The 17,342-nt window shown below is 47.2% G+C and overlaps 6 protein-coding genes across 6 annotated transcripts; 4 read left to right on the forward strand and 2 right to left on the reverse strand.

Moving 5' to 3' along the window:
- Nucleotides 1-1,816: 1,816 nt before the first annotated feature.
- Nucleotides 1,817-2,353, forward strand: N7455_006090 (ankyrin repeat domain-containing protein; the record flags this gene model as incomplete). The annotated part of the gene is made up of 1 exon (XM_065605256.1): nt 1,817-2,353. The coding sequence occupies one exon, from the start codon at nt 1,817-1,819 to the stop codon at nt 2,351-2,353; it is 537 nt and encodes a 178-aa protein (XP_065461110.1).
- A 1,008-nt stretch (nt 2,354-3,361) lies between these two features.
- Nucleotides 3,362-3,646, reverse strand: N7455_006091 (uncharacterized protein; the record flags this gene model as incomplete). Its single annotated transcript, XM_065605257.1, has 1 exon — nt 3,362-3,646. One exon carries the CDS (start codon nt 3,644-3,646, stop codon nt 3,362-3,364), a length of 285 nt encoding a protein of 94 aa, XP_065461111.1.
- Nucleotides 3,647-4,299: 653 nt separating this feature from the next.
- On the forward strand, nt 4,300-5,181 carry N7455_006092 (Hly-III-related protein; the record flags this gene model as incomplete). The annotated part of the gene is made up of 1 exon (XM_065605258.1): nt 4,300-5,181. The coding sequence occupies one exon, from the start codon at nt 4,300-4,302 to the stop codon at nt 5,179-5,181; it is 882 nt and encodes a 293-aa protein (XP_065461112.1).
- Nucleotides 5,182-6,311: 1,130 nt separating this feature from the next.
- On the forward strand, nt 6,312-8,395 carry N7455_006093 (uncharacterized protein; the record flags this gene model as incomplete). Its single annotated transcript, XM_065605259.1, is given in 4 exon segments — nt 6,312-6,815; nt 6,867-7,736; nt 7,784-8,089; nt 8,108-8,395. 4 exon segments carry the CDS (start codon nt 6,312-6,314, stop codon nt 8,393-8,395), a joined length of 1,968 nt encoding a protein of 655 aa, XP_065461113.1.
- A 908-nt stretch (nt 8,396-9,303) lies between these two features.
- N7455_006094 (uncharacterized protein) lies at nt 9,304-12,924 on the forward strand (the record flags this gene model as incomplete). The annotated part of the gene is made up of 3 exons (XM_065605260.1): nt 9,304-9,607; nt 12,303-12,591; nt 12,618-12,924. The coding sequence occupies 3 exons, from the start codon at nt 9,304-9,306 to the stop codon at nt 12,922-12,924; spliced, it is 900 nt and encodes a 299-aa protein (XP_065461114.1).
- A 1,614-nt stretch (nt 12,925-14,538) lies between these two features.
- On the reverse strand, nt 14,539-15,531 carry N7455_006095 (uncharacterized protein; the record flags this gene model as incomplete). Its single annotated transcript, XM_065605261.1, has 1 exon — nt 14,539-15,531. The coding sequence occupies one exon, from the start codon at nt 15,529-15,531 to the stop codon at nt 14,539-14,541; it is 993 nt and encodes a 330-aa protein (XP_065461115.1).
- Nucleotides 15,532-17,342: the final 1,811 nt, after the last annotated feature.

Below are 17,342 nucleotides of genomic sequence, written 5' to 3' on the forward strand. Positions count from 1 at the left end.
ACCTTCTCCTGGGTATGATATAAGTCCGCTAGCTCGTGGAGTGGGCCTTTGTAACATTTATACTGTGTGGGCTACCTATCGACGTATTAGAGCTAGTCAAACGCTCGTCTTGCATTGACTACAAAATTTCATTGGTGCATGAAACGCCAATATGGCAGACGTTGTAGTTTGCTGGTGCTATCTTGCTTAGTTGTTGATAGCAGATATTTTTAACAGCTCCTAATTGTCAAGTGTGCGATTGAGTCGAAAGCTGCAAGTAACGATACCGTGTTGTACTTCAAAAGAAGATTGATCGTTGTTCTAGAGGGAATTACTGAGGCTACATATACAACGAGAGGATCAAGATGATTGGAAATCAACTTGGTTCTTCGTATAGACCATGCGGGAATTAGTTCCTGTGGTGCGGCTTGACTCCTGATCTTTACTAGCCTCATATCACAACAGTACGGTTTAACATATTTTGTCCAATTACGGGTGGGCAAGCGTAAATTGCGTCCAAGCATTGCTTTTGTCCGCGCAATGTGGTGTTTCCCAGGGATTGGGTAGTTGCGGAGCAAAGGATTGCCGGGGCAGTTTAGCAAACTTTAGCGCATGGAGTTGTAGAGAAATTACAGTATCCCGTCGTGCATGGGAGGATCTGAAATGGAACACCTCATATCGTAATGCTAAAAGGTATCGTCATCACAAATATTACAGTGGACATGGGAATAGTCCTAGAACAAATTAAGCGTGAGAGATCTAAGTGGTGTAACTAGGTGTGCGCTGTAGGTGCTTAGCCATCACTGTTTCCACACAGCAGGACTCGCCTCTACGTTGGGCGGTATGAAGATGCTCCGTCTGTCCACGTGCAGCGGAAATAAAGTTGGATCTACATTGTCGTTTTGGAATCTTGTGACGGTCATTTGGCGTTAATAGTATTATCTACGACGCAAGGCCTCTAACACTGTATAGGGTTAGAGAACAAATATATGGCGCAGAGTCATGTCCCGACACCTTGTACACAGAGAGTCTTTCTCTAACTCTCTTTTGACACACGCCATGCCTACTAGAATTACTATACCCCTAAATCCTTTCCTTGGCGTTATTCCAGTACAGTTGTAGATAACAGCCCAAAATTTGCTTTCGTACTAACCTTGTATGGCTTCGAGCTTCTAGAATGTTGATCCTGCAGACAAGGCAAACAAGGCAAACAAAAGAATTACTTCAGAGAGGGAGTCTTAGCGCTATGTTACGAAGAGAAGTCTAGATGCCGATAGAGGAGAGCTTTGGCAGGGGCGGTGGTCCATCGCCGAGGGTGGACCATGTACATGGCTTGGCCAAGTGAAAATTTCAGGAAATTAAAACTTGCCCAGCAATAGATGCGGGCCCTGGCCCTCAGCGCATTTAATTAGACTTGCGACAGTATTTTTTGACCTGCATCTTGACTAGCTTTTAGAACTTCACAAAAATTAGGAGCCAGCAACGAAGCACGAACACTGGTGACAAAAACGAAGGTATGGGTTTCAACAGGCCTCAATTAGTTCAGGCACCTGTGTCCTTCGTTTCTGCTACTAACCAGGCTCGCAAGTGACCGGACAAGCCAGGATGACTATAAATACCTCGACGCCCTACGCCTTTGCTTCATATGACAGTTTTCTACCACTCAATAATCGAGCAGGCCTTGCGTTCCAGGCGACTTGATATTTCCTTCCTCTTTATTCAAGTCTACTTTTTTAAACCTCTGCGAGCTTTCCATTGATCATTGACCAAGTCCGTTTCAGGCCTCCTTTACGTCCTCTCGAGCTCTATCCCTCCATGCCCGATTGCGTCGATGAGGATGGAACCCACTCCTGGCTGTTCAGACATTGGCCCCGAGTTTGACCATCTGAAAACCATCAGCGAGGTTTCCCTTAATGCAGAACTTGTGGCGTTTGTCGAAGAAGCTCATTCATCGCTTCAGTCGCGAGGACGCTTTAAGCAACGGGATTGTCACAAGAGATCTCTCCTTCATTACGCTGCCATGGGGAACTGTACAAATCTCCTTCAGCATCTCCTGCAAAGCAAGCCAAATATTGATTCTCGTGACCAGTGGGGGCGGACACCACTCTCCTGGGCTGCTGAGTACGGCTCATTGGCTGTAGCGAGAATTCTACTGGAGCAAGAGGCAAACCTCAATGCATCGGATTACGAGGGTGGCACACCGTTGACATGGCTGATACACGCCGGCAACCCTGAAATGACAAACCTAGCGGATACTGAGGCTTACCTAAGAGAGAGGGGCGCGAAAGAAGTCAAATTGGAAGGCATCAAGTGGGCCTGGGTTTCGGTTTTGAGTTATTCTCATTTACTCCGATACATTCGCCCGCGTATCTAAGGCCCCCGATGACATGGAGAAAGCTGATTCTATACTATACCAATATGTATATTAGATGAACGTCATAATTGGGGTAGCTGGAAAGCACTGCGGCGAGAGGTTAGGCCGTCTGATTTCAAACAGACACTTTTGTTTTCTTTCTTTCGTGTGAATTTAGTTTTGTTGAAGTAAAAGTGAAAAGCACACAAGTTGATTTGAGCACAATGAATATGCGGATATATTTTATTAGTAAAAACCCGAGTCTTGCCTGGCAATCCAAGACTGTAAGCTAGGGGATACACGTACTCGTTTCCACTTTAACCTGTAAAGAGGCTGGTATATTCGACCCCGAACTGTCTACTAGAAGGCTTTGAGCTCATGATTATTTGCACTGACCATATTCTTGAGCATATCAAGTAGCACTAGGTCTTGGAAACTTTGTTCAGTATGACAAAGGCCCGGGCGATGCTTGGAAGCAGGACAAGACGACATATTGATTGTCTATTCTATTGAGGCTGCAAATGGTGGACCCGTGAATTACTGCATCCGGTTAGTTTTGCCATGTTGGGTTTAGCGACCCAATACGCCGTCACGTAACCTTCCGACATAAAAGATCCGGTTTCAGAAGTACAACGGTCTAGAACTAGACACCTAGGTTAGCTAGCAGCCTGGAAGGTTCGATGCAAACTGAGCGAATATAGACAGACGTCTTTGAAAGGCATTCTGTCAACTATCCCGCACTGCATCTCGCAGTTGCGTTACTACATACATACCTATAGGTGAGCACTTTCTGGGAGTCAGTTCGAGGTCAATTCAATACGGCTGTACCAACCGCTATTACCTCTCATTTCAAAAATAGAACAAGGCTCCTGCGAACCTTGATCGTATGACATGATCAAAATGCATCGTGATATAAAATACCAGAGGACTGCCTTTAATATTTCACGGTTGAGTCGCAGTTGCTCGATTGTAAACCGCCCTCGGTTCCATTTATGGCCAAATTGAGGAGCGAGGCTCGACATCAAGCCACTATTTCCTACCCTCCGCCATTGCTTGTCCTGCATAGGCCATATCCCACCAGTCGCCTTCCAGAATTTTATATGCATCATCAATTGCATTTGACTCCTCCGCTTCCTCGTCTGTGTCCCAATAAGTCTCACTTTCGATCTGTCGATCCTCCTCACTTGATGAATTCCAATCTTCATTAGATAGTAAGTCTAATTTGTTGGAATGTTCCAGGTCCGACCCATTTAGCACGTCTCTGCTGACCGAGACCGAGAGCATTCTGGGCAAAGCACTTCGTAATGTCGACATGTCAAGGATCGCCTTAGTCTGACTTTTTCGCAGCAGCGAAAGCTCTCGGATACTGGTTCCCTTGGGTGCTCAGCCCCCTAGATATTGAGGGTGGCTAAAGCGGCGGCTTTGGCGGCTTCGTATATTGTCCAATTGAACGAACTTCTTAGACCAGAATGAATACATGGCTCTATCAGTTGAATTTGATGGCTTTAACCATGAGTAATTGATGGGCGTGAAATTGATAGGTAAGTGAATACTCCCATCCCAGATCCCAGCAGGAAAAAGCTAGAGCCAACCACCACGTAAATGAAGGCAGGCCCGAACTGAGGAGGTGAAGTGCTTAATCATGTTCGGGTAATCAATTATCAAACAAAAGTTTTTCTAATATTAGCTGAAACATGTGTCTTTCTGAAGCCGGCCTGACCTTCGATGTGTTGATGAACAACCGTTCCAAATTTTGCGATGGAACCGTTCACCACCCTCTTTAACCACCCTCTCTAAACACCCTCTCTAAACACCGTCTCCTCTCTAAATCACCTGCCATGGATTCCGACAGTGGACACACACCTTTGTTCAATTCCACCAAGTGAATGTGACTAGCCGCTTACATTCTCTATTCCTGCTTCTCATCTAAATAGCCCGCCTACCCCATGGTAATATCTGGAATTAAGATGGTTGCCTTTCAGCGTCAGCCATCTCGACCTCCTACTGTGTGGTGTGACGGAACGCCCGATTGGACCACTTCCAAGAGACCAACCCATTCATCTGCACCGTCTTCCAGGTCCCAGTCCGACCCAGCGGTAACCCCTTCTGCCCAACCGATCAACGACCCAAGTGCAATGGCTGGTCCTCAAGCTCACACTCTGCGCGACTGTATAATCCTCGCTATAATCAGCATCTTCGGTCTTTCTTATTTTTACCTCTTTGTCATTCATTTCTTACTCTTCCACTTCCCATCATCTCCGGGAGGGATTCTGGACTCACTGTCGGTGCTCGTCTATTGTGCAGGCGTCATCCTCTGGTGCTTGTCCAGCCTGGTATATCGTATCCTATACGCATCCCACGGCAGTGATGCGGCAGAGTGGCAAAAGCTGGAGCTTGGAGGCGTTTTGGTCCTGATCTGGACGACTACTATTCCTTCCGTGGTGTTGCTGTTCCGTGCCCAGCCTTCCCTCCAGCTCGGATACCTAGCGGCCTTCACCGTCGTTGCTGTTGGGACTCTGGTGGATTTCCTAGTCTGGGATCCCAGTATCTGTGCAGCGCGGTACCGTTTCCCGTACAGTTGTGTCTCGTTGGGCTTACTTTCGTTGATACCAACCATTCATGCCTTGACCGGGACATTTCAAATCCCCCCACTATTGGCGGTACATTTTGGTCGAGTCGCCATCTGGAATTCTCTTGGAGCTGTCTTTTATCTGCTTCGGCCGTTGGAGAGGATGGGCGTGGTGAATGGTTGGCGGCCCAGTCTCTATGTGATGCACTTGGTCCTGGCCTACAGCGCTGTCATTTATTCGAGGGTTATCCTGCATACGGTGCTTGAGTATGCAGCGTAGACTCTATTCATATCCGGGGAGATGGCACAGACTTCGAAGCAGGACGATACTCGCATACTTGGAGGCCGGGATGAAATGCCTGCTCGTTGATAAAAGGAGGATAGTTGGTATTTACCTCTTACGGGCCTAGTTAGTGTATATGTATTTAACACAACCATGGCATTGAATACAGAATATCCCAAATCAGTATATTGACCCTTGTTTTATTTGTCAAGTTTCGTAATGCAGGGGGTGGTTACTGGCACTATCGGGCGGGAGTATTCTTATCGCTCGCTCTTATTGGCGATAACGTCGCATAGAGACGTGAGCTGTTTTTGCCAGGCCAACCGACCGCCTAGTATAGAGAGTGCCTCGGTTTCCCGTTAAAATATTGTGCAATCTCAGAGCGCCTCCGAGGTCTACCCTTTTTTTCTGAAAGCAAACGGCCCAATGTCCGAAGATCTTCCCAAGGCTGAACGTCTCGGACCCCAGGTCTCGCAGGACCATACTACTGCAGCCCATTTTGTAGGATTTTGCCATTTGGTTAACTCGAATTCAAATATCGTTTTATGTTTTACAGTTGAACAGCGCTCCTTATCAACTGTAACCGTTTCAACCGCGACCTTGGCTGTGCATACACGCTTACCTGTTGCCCCACATGAACCGTGGGGCCCTGTTTGTTTGGCCTATTAGGCCAAAGGTTGCTTGGTTGAACGTTTTTATTATTTTGAATTTGACAACGGTTGTCCCCTAATTTATCATCTTATTCCACACTGGTTGACAATATCGGTGAGGACACCATGGCTACTTTGTGGTCACTGCATCTTGATGCCGCTCATGCCGAACAGCCCACCAAGCTAGAACCGAGACATGTCACGAGATGCGCTCTACAACAGATTATTCCTTGTGGTCAAGAGCGGTTACCGTACACGGCACTGAGCCTGGTCATTAGGGACCGGATAGGCTAGCTTGTCTTCCATCGCGATGTGCGATATGTCTTCCACGGATACCAACTAAATATATTTTCTTTGTTCAAGTGTCTGGGGTTAATTTAACCAGGCGCTCCAAGTCTCGGCAAAACCCTGCTTCTTAAGTCGCTCATTGTCCTGAATCCATTGATACAGTGAACAAATGTCACCTCTCCCAGTACAATGCTGGACACGTTACCGTGTGAGATTCTGATGCTGATCGCGGACTGGGTAAGTCCTGGCGTGTTTGGTTTGTTTGATTCACGTCCTCTGACCTCCTGCCAGCTGCCACCCGCCTACCTGCGTGCTCTCAGCCGAGTCTCGTCGAGATTATATTCAGTTTTGGTTCCTCATATCTACCGTACCATTGCATTCCACGCAGTAAGTGAGTGGGCGCTGAACGTTTTGGATATCGACTCCTTCTTTCTCCACCTTGGTCAATCCCGGTCCGTAGGCTATCTTCAGCACGTGAGGAACCTGCAAATCCAGGCTCCATTTCATCTCGTCCGGTTTAATCGATGTGCATATTACAACATCTTTCGCGCGGCGGGGCTGGCGGAGTCTCCGACCACATTAGGAGCTTCGGACGAGGCGACGGCACATCAGCAATTTTTGGACGACGTGAAGGATCAATTGCAGCTGATATTCACCCACTTAAAGCCGAATAGCCTGAGCACTTTCGAGTCCGTATGCGCTGGTGCCCATTTTCCGGATCTGTGACTGACTAGCAATAGATAGCGGCTTGGGACATGTGTCCCGATGGGAGTTCTCGATCAGGGAGGCTATCTCAGCCGGTATCAACAGCGCCTCGCCCGTCTCTCACTCGTCACCGACGGTACCTGTCCTCAGACATGGCACCGTCTGGAAGGGCTGTCCGAACTATCGAGTCTGACGGCCTTCGAGTGGGAAGGAATCCAGCATCAGACCGAGGTTGATTTGCTGCGACAGTGCATCCGTCACAATTGGAGCCATCTCGATCACCTATCCATCGGCTTTGTTTATTCCGCTTCCGCCCGTGCTCTATGCTGGGAGAGTCTTGGACTGCAAGGACCGGAGCTCGGGGTCGGGGATATAGGAGTCGAGAAGCCGACAGCTGTTCCGACCTTGTCCTCCCTAGCACTGTCAAGGGTGACCCTTCCCCCAAATCTCTCATCAGAGAACAGTTCGATATTTTGTTCCCTACGAGCGCTTACCCTCTGGGACTGCCCGAATCAGCTGCGTCTCTTACAGTTGCTGTCGCGGTCACAAAATCCACTGCAACTGGAGCATTTTGAAACTTCTCTGGATCTCCTGCTACACGAACCGGGCGACGGGCGTAGCCTATCTGCGGTTGTACGGTTCCTGCGTTCGTTTCGTGGGCTACAGCATCTGCATCTGCGGTTGTCCAATTTTCCGGCGTCGGAGTCCCGCATCCAGGACGCCATAAAACACCACCAAACCACGTTGAAAAGCCTTGTCTACCATGAGCGCCAACTCGCCCCCATCGGCGAGGATAGCTTGTTTGAGGACGATCGGGATGTGTCGCCCGTGTGGATTGCAAATTTGTCAACCATTGTGGACCTGGGCCAGGTGACTGCTTTGGCACTGTGTGCAAGACCATCTGCCGCTGTAAGTCTTTATCAGCCCAGCGAACGTATGCATGCTAATCAAGACAGCGGCGGTGCCTTCGACGCACGGCGAAGCATTCCCAGCTTCGGCTTTTACATTTGCGGTTCAGCGGTCCCGAGCGAATCCATCGAGATGTCCAACGAGAGATTATCACCTTCCTCCATAAGACACGCAAACCGTATTCACAGGACCCTCGTTTGCGCAGGGGTCCCGTGGACGAGGATATCTCTAGTGATAATAATGACTACGATCGTATTCTCAACGCGTACTATGATAGGTCGCCCCTCGAGTGTATGGATTTTCAGGAGGCAGTGCTCGAGTCATCCGCAGCAATAGCAGAGACCGAGGATTTTGTGTCATTTGCCGAATAGGCGTTTGGCCCAGGTGGACTGCCGGCTCTGCAGGTCCTTGCGTTCGGCGACTTCTCCCACGGTGATCGGTATAGGGGGCAGCAGTTTTTGATGCGACGTGCCTATCCTACGTGGGAGAGTGAGGGCAAGGGACTCGCCGGCGTCACGTGCGACAATACGACGCGGCTACCTTTCCGCCCGGCAGATATGGCTGATCCTTCGATTTGGGATGGTGTTTCGGTGGACGGAGCTCGGTTTCTATCTACATGTCCAGGAGGCGGATTGATGGAGTCGCCGTATGAGCCGTAGGCCTGCTTGTCCGGCCCTTGGGTTTTCGCGCTGTTCTTCGTGGCAGGCTGCCTCGCGACGCAACTATTACAAATACCTAAGTTGGGTAAATAGCTCACTCAAATATCATTATTATCTCTTACTAGCTTTGACACCTTATCTTTGAGGTCGGAGCGTGATTGTGTAGCCTGCCGTAAGCGCCAAGCCAAGCATAAACATATTAGGTGCATCTAGACAATTTTCCAAGCAGATCCAACAGAGATGATTTTTGATTGGTAATTTTGCAGTCACCAGGTCGACCTTTTTTCCATTTACTATTACATTATTCATGGCTTTGTCTCTAACCCGTACAATTGAGCCGGTCCAGCGAAATGTTTACCGGCGCGCGCCCGGAGTTTCTTGCCGGCCCTCAGTTAGATGAGCACGACCAGGTGTAACCGGCAGTTCAAACAGCTTTGCCCTCAGTAATACATCCTTCACTTGAGTCTAGTGCAAAATTAGGACAGTTCAATGCGGGTTTGTTTATCATGATTCTAGTCGCATGGTTAAAGACAGCTGTTTCTGCGGTTACCAATGGCTCTCCTTAAGAAAAGCCAATCTAGCGTGATGCGGTAGGTTGGCATATAATATAAAAGAAATTATTTGATCGACTTATATTGACGATCTTCAACTCCTATTTCCTTCTACCTGAATATAGAGGAACACTGAATCTGTCGAGCCCAATGGACTTTCCTGCTTCTCACTCTCCTTCGGGTCGCACCAACAAAAGAAAGCGAGAATCACCAGATTCATATGAGAAGCCAGTTGGGGCTCCAGGCAGCACCAAACATGTGACAAACTCTTCGAAACAAATGCCACCGGGCGAGATAAAGGTCAGATTTCACTGAGTCCGTATTTGATCGGCTCTAACCAAAAGACAGACAACCTCGATGGGTGCGGCCTGTTCCCTAACCAGTGATTTGACCCAAATCCTGCAAAAGAAACCCGCTTTAGCATCTTCCGCTATTGACCTCCTGGACCTCTATTTGTGCCTGTGGGAGTGTTACATGATCAAGTCCGCCGGCAAAATACGCTTGGAAGAGGAACGTCGCTTCCTACAAGGCTCCAACGAATGGCTGGTGGGAGAGAATGAGAAGCTCCAAGAATGCTGTGATAACCAGGAGCTACTGCTGTGGGATCGTCGTCAGGCCTTTGACTCTATACATCAGGGTATTCTCGGAACATTGCAGAATAGTGATAGACGCTATTGTCATATAAATGAGTTACAGTGAGTTTTTGCTCAAGCGAAATGAGATCGGCACGCTTGACCTGGCTATGGCTGGTATTGTACTGGTAGGCAACAGAGTGATAAACAGGTCTCGTGGTTCTTGCGTTGAACAGAAAAGGCAGGCAATGAACGGGTCGGAAAGGATAGTTCAACGGGGTGGAGTATGGGTGGGGCGTTCCATAGGTGGTATCCTACTACCAATGAATGTACTTTCAACGCAAAAACACAAATCGATCACCGTCTGCGTCTGCGTGAATCAAGAACAACCAATCACTACAGGATGGATCGAAATCAGTTTCACCACTTTATTCTCATAGAGTCTTTCTCGAAACTTATTCTTAAAACGCTAATCTATTTTCGACTGGGCTCAGTTCCAAGTAAGAGTGCTTCATAATTCTTGGGTCATTCCCCAGTCACATTGATATACGCTGCGGCCTGAACAATTGCGAGTGTAAGATATGTAATATTTTGCAATAAGCCTGTTAACAAACACTCATCCTTTTTGATCCGGCTAGGATAAATCAGATAGTTCCGCATCATCTCTGAGGCCCTGGACTCGTCCATTTGCTGCACAGACACCACATTTTCTCGAGCGACTCCTGTGGCTAGCTTGCGATCGCGCGTGGTCCATATGATCGCCCCATGCCTGCTTCGGGTCATGTAATCGATCAGGCGCTTGGCTCCAGCCTCAGACGTGAGTGGGGATGTCCACAGATTTATGTCATCCGCATTATCCAGTGCCAGCAGCCATGGGCCACTAGTCTCATCACTGAGATATGTTTCGACTAGTTCCAGGATATCAGTGAAGTGACGCATCCAATGATATTAGAGACGCAGGGATCGCGGAGAATGTGGTTGTGTACGAGCGCATGTCTAGACAAGTCTGTTTTCAAATATCTTGGCAGCTGAATACCAAAAGCGTTTAGTTTCTGGCGCTACTGCGCATTTGCCAACAACGTGCAATTTGGGTGGCAGGCGAAGCCAACTTGCATGAGAGGGGTCAAGCAATCATTCAAGTCGACTCCTGCGGTCCATCAGAACTGCTGCCCGACGTGTTCCAATAAGCCTTCCAATCAGCCTTGAGGCTGAAAAGCCTCATAATTCAAAATAAATAGAGGCCCCCGCGCCCGCCCACAACTTTGGCTATTGCATTCCATTTCTTTGTCACTGCCAGACACCAACCATTTAAACTACCTAGACTCCCTTGAACGTCAAGATGGCCATGAGACACTCTCCAGAGAATGACAGAGCTGTGATGGACATATTGAGCTATACATTCAGGAATGTGCAGTTGCTTCGCACAGCCCTGGATACCTGGAGCCCCGGGTCTCCTGATGGCAACAAACGCCTCGCTCTTCCTGGACATACTATTATGTTCCCTATATTACATATTCATGGATACTCGAGGAATATGACTTGTGGTCCGTGTTTTATCACCTGATGTTCTGAAACCCCCCAAAGCTCACGTTTATCCTACAGAGCAAATGACAGACCGTCTCGACTTGATAAAATCTCGGGGCTACTTAGCTGCCTTAGGAGAATCGAAGGGACTTGGCAACCATCTCCTTCTAAATCCGTGTCAAGGGGGGCAGATCATGCCTAGAACTATGGCGGCCGCAGTGGCGGCTCTGATCGGGGCTGTCCTTCTTGACAGTGAGCTTGATATCACCGTTGTCAAGGCGGTCATGATACGTTTGGGCATCATGGATGCAGAAACTGAAGAGTGATATGCAGTAAGCCCACGTCTTTTTCTTACACAAATTGAGCGAAATCTGGTTGAGCTAACTTTGTTTGAAGATCAAAGTGTTTTGCGATGACTCCTAACACACGTTTTGGTATATGGCAGGATAAAGGAACCCGGGATCCCCCTCGGGAAAGACCCGGATCAGTCCTGAGACCAGCACTTGGAATATGGTATCAGGTCTGATTGCTGATCTTCGGTCTCCTCCGGGTATTTCCCGAGGGGGATCCTGGGTCCCTTTATTGTGGTATCTATGATCTGGTGTAGTGGAGGTTACATTGTACCAGCCCTCTATGGCTGTTATGGTCTCACTTTTTGCACTTTCTGTTTCATTGTTTGTTTTTGGCTTTGAGAAGGAGAGGGGCTGCCTCGGGGCTTATTGTTGTTGCCAAACTTTGAATGTTTCACAAACCTTGGCAAGCTTCAACAGAGCAGGCAACTGTGTGGCTGAGGAGGGAGGGCCCCGTGGGCTCTCGGATATTCAACATCTCCAACCTCAGGAATTGCTTTATACTCGCACTGAAATCTGACCGCAGTCACTCTTTATGGAATTCTCCAATATAAATCACAAAAAGCTTTACTACAGCATTCAAACGTACATAGTACAAAAGGTCTTTTGTTGAATATGGCCAAATATCTGTTTTTTGTTTGGTATTTTTCGTGTGTTTACAAACGCCCTGCCACCCCCTCAGTACTATAGCTCTGCGCTAAAGACTTGCCTGCCAGTCATTCTGGTCTATACATATAAATCCCTAATGAAGCCACAGAGATTTTCTCACTCTCCAAGCCTACCTTTTCTTCGCAAACCGCCTTTTGTCGTGCAATCTCTCGTGCTGCACAGAAAGAATGGGGCAACTTGATCAACTTGGTTGGTTGAAACATCTTCGATGACTAGTGTTGGCGCTGACAAAACCCTTCAGACGTTGATTTGGATCTAGACCTTGAGTCAATCTGGAGAGAATCGCCGAATATACCGACACCACCACCTTGTCTCGCAGCTAATCGCAGCACTCTCAGTTCAATCCAACCTATTAGCATATCACAGTATGCAAAGGATAAGGCCGTGAGGCCTCGCGTTATCGACTGCATTTTCTACACTAACCATGAGAGCGAGTGCGCCTTTAGCTGGACGGGGCCAGATCCGTTATCCCCAGACACCTGCGCCGATGATATTTCCCTCTACGTGTCGGCATTCATTTTTTTGAACGGGTGCACTGGATAGAAATCCGGGTCAGCAAGCTCAGCCCGGGGACCGAAGAGGTTGTGGAAGAGTATCCGTTCTTTCTTCCGCGGGTTGAATCGATGTTAGGAAATTTACGCAGAGCGCGTGGTCAGATACGAGATATCATCTCGCGGAATGGCTACATGGGAAGTGGTGGGGAAACCCGTTTTCAATTGTCTTTGCGACCGCAGATAGAGACTGCAGCAGACCCTGGCATGCGGAGCGCGATTCCTCTATCTTGCATCCACCCTTCTATGCCCGTATCATCGTTCGATCCACAATTCGTTGTGCAGAATATTGTAGGGAATTGGGGCATATGAATGCTCTGGCTCTTGGATAGCCTGTTATCATAGCGCGGTCTCTTTTGATCCTTTTAGTTATGGTTTTGTCGAAGACGGAGGGGCGATTCAGAGTTGCTTATGTTTGGATAATAATCTCAATAGAACAAAATGTAGATGAGCATCGCGTTTACTGAATGATATTCACTAACTTTCGTGGTTATTTTTTTTCATTTGTGGGCATTCCTGGGTTTCCCACAACCGGTGATATCTAAACGGAGGTGTGTTTATGACATGTAGTGCTTCCATGATAGGTTCTCTAAAGGTTACTACAGATCTGGAAGATCCATCATAAAATATGGATGTTTAAGTAACCAAACCACCGAAGTGGTGGTCATTCGGATCACCACCCAAGCCAGTTTAGATCTCAAAAATCAACAGTTCCTTGAGCACGTGTCGTTACCTTGATCCAGCAGTTAACTAAGGAGACATTTCCCCAGGCGGCATAATTCCTGCACTCTTGCTTGTTGACGGATGGAATGTTTCCCGTGTATTGATTACAATTGGCTTCGCCATATTAATTGCCGTAGTCGTCACGGCAATCGCAACTGCGGCTGGACAAGATGTCAGTACTGGCTTTCTTAGCGCTCGTCTTAGATATAATGAGAAAAGCAGGGTTATTAGGACAGTTTTTCTTGTAATACATCGATGAAGGGTTTCATTGTCATTGTTCGCTGGCGATCTGTCGAGGTTCTTTGCTTAGTGTTGGATATAGAGGTGTGCAGAATACTCCACTTCATATGAATTCACATCATTATTTGGAATACTAATTTTAAAGAAAAGAATTAGTTAGGTGAAACGTTTTCAATGTTGCCAAGTGTTAGTTATTAATCCAATTGTTTAAGCCGGCTAAATATAGAATAACCCTTGTATGCTACCGGCAGTATCCTTAAGTGGACATAAGTGGCCTTTCCCGGGGCCCTGTAAGCCCACAAGACCCTTAGGCGCGATGGCCCGACACATCTCTGCCTAGATATGGGCGCGCCATAACCAAGCTAATACCTCCATTCAAGGGCTTTGTAGCTAGCTCCCCACTGTGGATCATGTCATAGATAAGGAACTATGCTGCCTACCATCAGGCAGACAGACACCGCCCCGTCTGTGGATTGCTCATAGAAGGTCGGCGAGGGGTCCATTTCAACGATTGGAAAATTACACCAAGAGGGAGAAATGAGTAGAGGAACTCGGTCGAGGGAACTAGGAAGCGGTGTTTATTCGCGACTACGCATTTGCCCTACTTTCGTGAGATGCTACCACTTTAACTTTCCCTCATTTGGTCAAATAAAGAGCCTAAATGATGAATGAAGAACGCACCAAGTAAACCGGGCAGGAATTCCTAACAATATGCAACAATGTATTTAGGGAGTGAACTCTACGTCTACATCTATATAAACTCTGGTAGCCCGTTTATCGCCTTGTGATACGCCAGAATAAATGAATTAGAAACACTGGACGAGAACTAATCACAGCCCCGGCCACATGTTTTCAAAATACATGCTATGTCTGAGATGCATTTAGTGTACAATCAAGCTCCCATTCCATGCATTTTATTGATCAATATCTATAAACTCAACAAACTGTGAGAGAGTTAGATGTTTACATTTGATACGCATCCTGCGCGTAAGGAATGCGATACATGAACTTGAAATAGTTCAAATACGCAATTCCCGTATATGTGACGGGAATATATCTGGCCCCTCGTCGGATCCACCACATTGCACACTTGGCTGCCCAGTCTGCAGAAAATACAGCAGTTCCCATGGATGAGTGAAATGAGGATGGAACGATATGGCGGTAAATTATATCAGGGTCATCAAAAAAGGAACGAGCGTGCGGCAGGAACGTTCGTTTTGACTGAGAGTAGCGTTGTAGTCGTAGATTTCCCCAGGATGGATGGAACTCAATCTCGCTGCCAACGTACCATACTTCCGGAAGCGCCGGGCAGGCAGGGTTGGTCTCTCTGTGCTGCTTGAATAATTTAACAAGTCGGGTAACTGAATCGCAATTTGATGCAACTGCGTCCTCGCCATTGGAGCCGTGAGCCAGTATTAAAACGTCGGAGTTAGAAAGCACCGGGAGCGCTTTTTCAAAATGATGATGATCCCAATCAGTACCAAATTTCAATTTGGTAATGCAGGCTACCCCTTCTTCACGCTCGAGCTCTTTCACAATTGCACGGCCAAATGCTCCGCTTCCCCCGGTGATCGCAAAGCGCTTGCGTCTGAAGGAGTAGGCAGTACCCCAAATCCAGTCGAAGACTTTAATGAACGAACCGATGTAACGATCCGGGAAGACATGATGGAGTGCGTGGAACTCTGGGCCCACGAATATCCAATTGGGGTCCTTCGGGGCGATTTTGTAGATGAGATGGTTTGAGTCGCGGCCACATGTGAGGATGACAAAAGTAGTCCTTAGGGTTTGAAAGCCAATTGTGGACAAAAGGTGGTTTCTTGTAGACCACACATGGCCATTAGGCGTCATAAAACTGGCAAAGATATACCCCAGTACGGTCCCAGCGATTTGAAGTGCTAGCTCAAGCGGCAAGGCTTGAAATCGATTCTGCTGAAGATACCTTTCGTTGAAATTCATGTGCCGTGTGAAGTATAGGTGGTGGAAATGGTGGGCACGTTCTAGGCGTTGAAAAAGAGGGTGGGATGATTTGTTGCAACGGTGGAGCATATGATGAATAACGTCAAAAAACAGAGAGCCTGTGCAAAGCAGGTAGAACAAAGATAGTAAAGATGGAGTAATATCATGCCTCAAAAGACGGAGATAATAAACTATTAGATCTGCAAATCCATCAAGCGAGCGCACGTCGACAGGGTTGTTCATCTCTAAGGCGGTGTTCAAAATGGAAATGGAAATGTAAAGAAGGATTGAGTGCTAGGCAGTATTGATCGCAGGGCTCAAGTGATGCAAGATTGTCCTCATGTCTTCAGAGCACACACGGTTTGTCTTTATATGAACATGCCCGTTTGGCTCATGACGACATATACAGAGCATTTTTGTACCATTTTCGTTTATAAATAACCCGCAAGATGGCGATTACCCACGTATGATTTGACACCATTTGCTATGTCTTAAACTCAACCCATCCTGGTGTTTCAAGCAGACGAACTGGCATTCTGATCTACCCACATCTAAACAAATGTGCTCCATGTGGGCTGGAGAAAGTTCGGAAAAATGTGAACTAGGCGGCGACTTATTCCTCCAGTATTACGACGACAGTACTATCAAAGTCCACTATGAAACTAATATTATTTTCCAAGGCCGGAGACAAGTAGGTGAAATGGAGATATGTCGGGAACAAATTCTGACACGAAATGAAACATGCTCTTTTGCAGAACCTACTGATAGGATCAACACTGTTGGAAACGGGGCCTAGCCAACTTCTGACTCATGTTTGATCAAGACTTGCTGGGTGGTAAAACCAACCAAAGTAACTCATGACGAACTTCAAATTTCTACGGAATGCTATCAGCCTGTGCCCGGGGAGGAGACTTGATAGCACTTCACGATTTGTACATAATGGAGCATTTCAAAGCCGATCGCGTCGTTGTTAGCTTCGAGTCCGATATTCACATATCACACTACAACTTATGAAGGTTGTAGATGTATATTTGGATAAGAATAGCACCGAGGATGCATTTCGTTAGCACCCCGATTTTTTTGGGCAATGATTTGCAAGAGCTTGATCCGCTGTGGCGCTCCTTGTGCGGTATTTTATCTTAGAACGGCTAGATTCTCCGCCAAGCCTTTTACTTGTGAAACCGAGATTTGCGGTACTTTATCTTAGAACTGCTGGAACCTCCGCCAAGCTTTGTGCTATAAACGATTCCGAAATATAAAGCCCTGGTGGCACAAAGCCCGGTTTTTTCGGACTCTCCTATAGAGATCAAGTTAACATATTAGGGCGTATCGCATAGATGCCACGATAGGTCTTTGAGAGGGAAGCAAAGAGAGAGAGAGAGAGAGAGAGAGAGACAGAGAAATACGATTGTATTGAACTAACTGGACTGACTGAGTGGGGGAAAGGAGAACAACGGAAAGAATCCAGCTCGCCCTTATCAAATGGCATAGAAGCCCTACAGGCATGCCCACTTTCCAGCCTGAAAATAAAAGCAGAAAAGAACGGTTTAATCACGCAATGTGCGGATCATTTATTAGCCATCTATTCTGTGATGCTAGCGCCAGCAACTAAAAATCCATCCAACATTGACCATCATTTTTGTTGATTGCCCCTGCCTTAAAAAAACTGTTTGCTCATTAGACCTGTGAGAAATGATAAAGTGTGAAAATAATCAGCTTGTGCCTTTTGCCTAATCCCGGCTATAGCTAGGATGATTTTCATAAAGTACTTAACATCCAGCCGAGCTATAGATATAATGATTCATGGATAG

Source organism: Penicillium solitum (genome assembly GCF_028829755.1).
Source record: "Penicillium solitum strain IBT 25940 chromosome Unknown utg000004l_segment0_segment0, whole genome shotgun sequence".
NCBI lineage: Eukaryota > Fungi > Ascomycota > Eurotiomycetes > Eurotiales > Aspergillaceae > Penicillium > Penicillium solitum.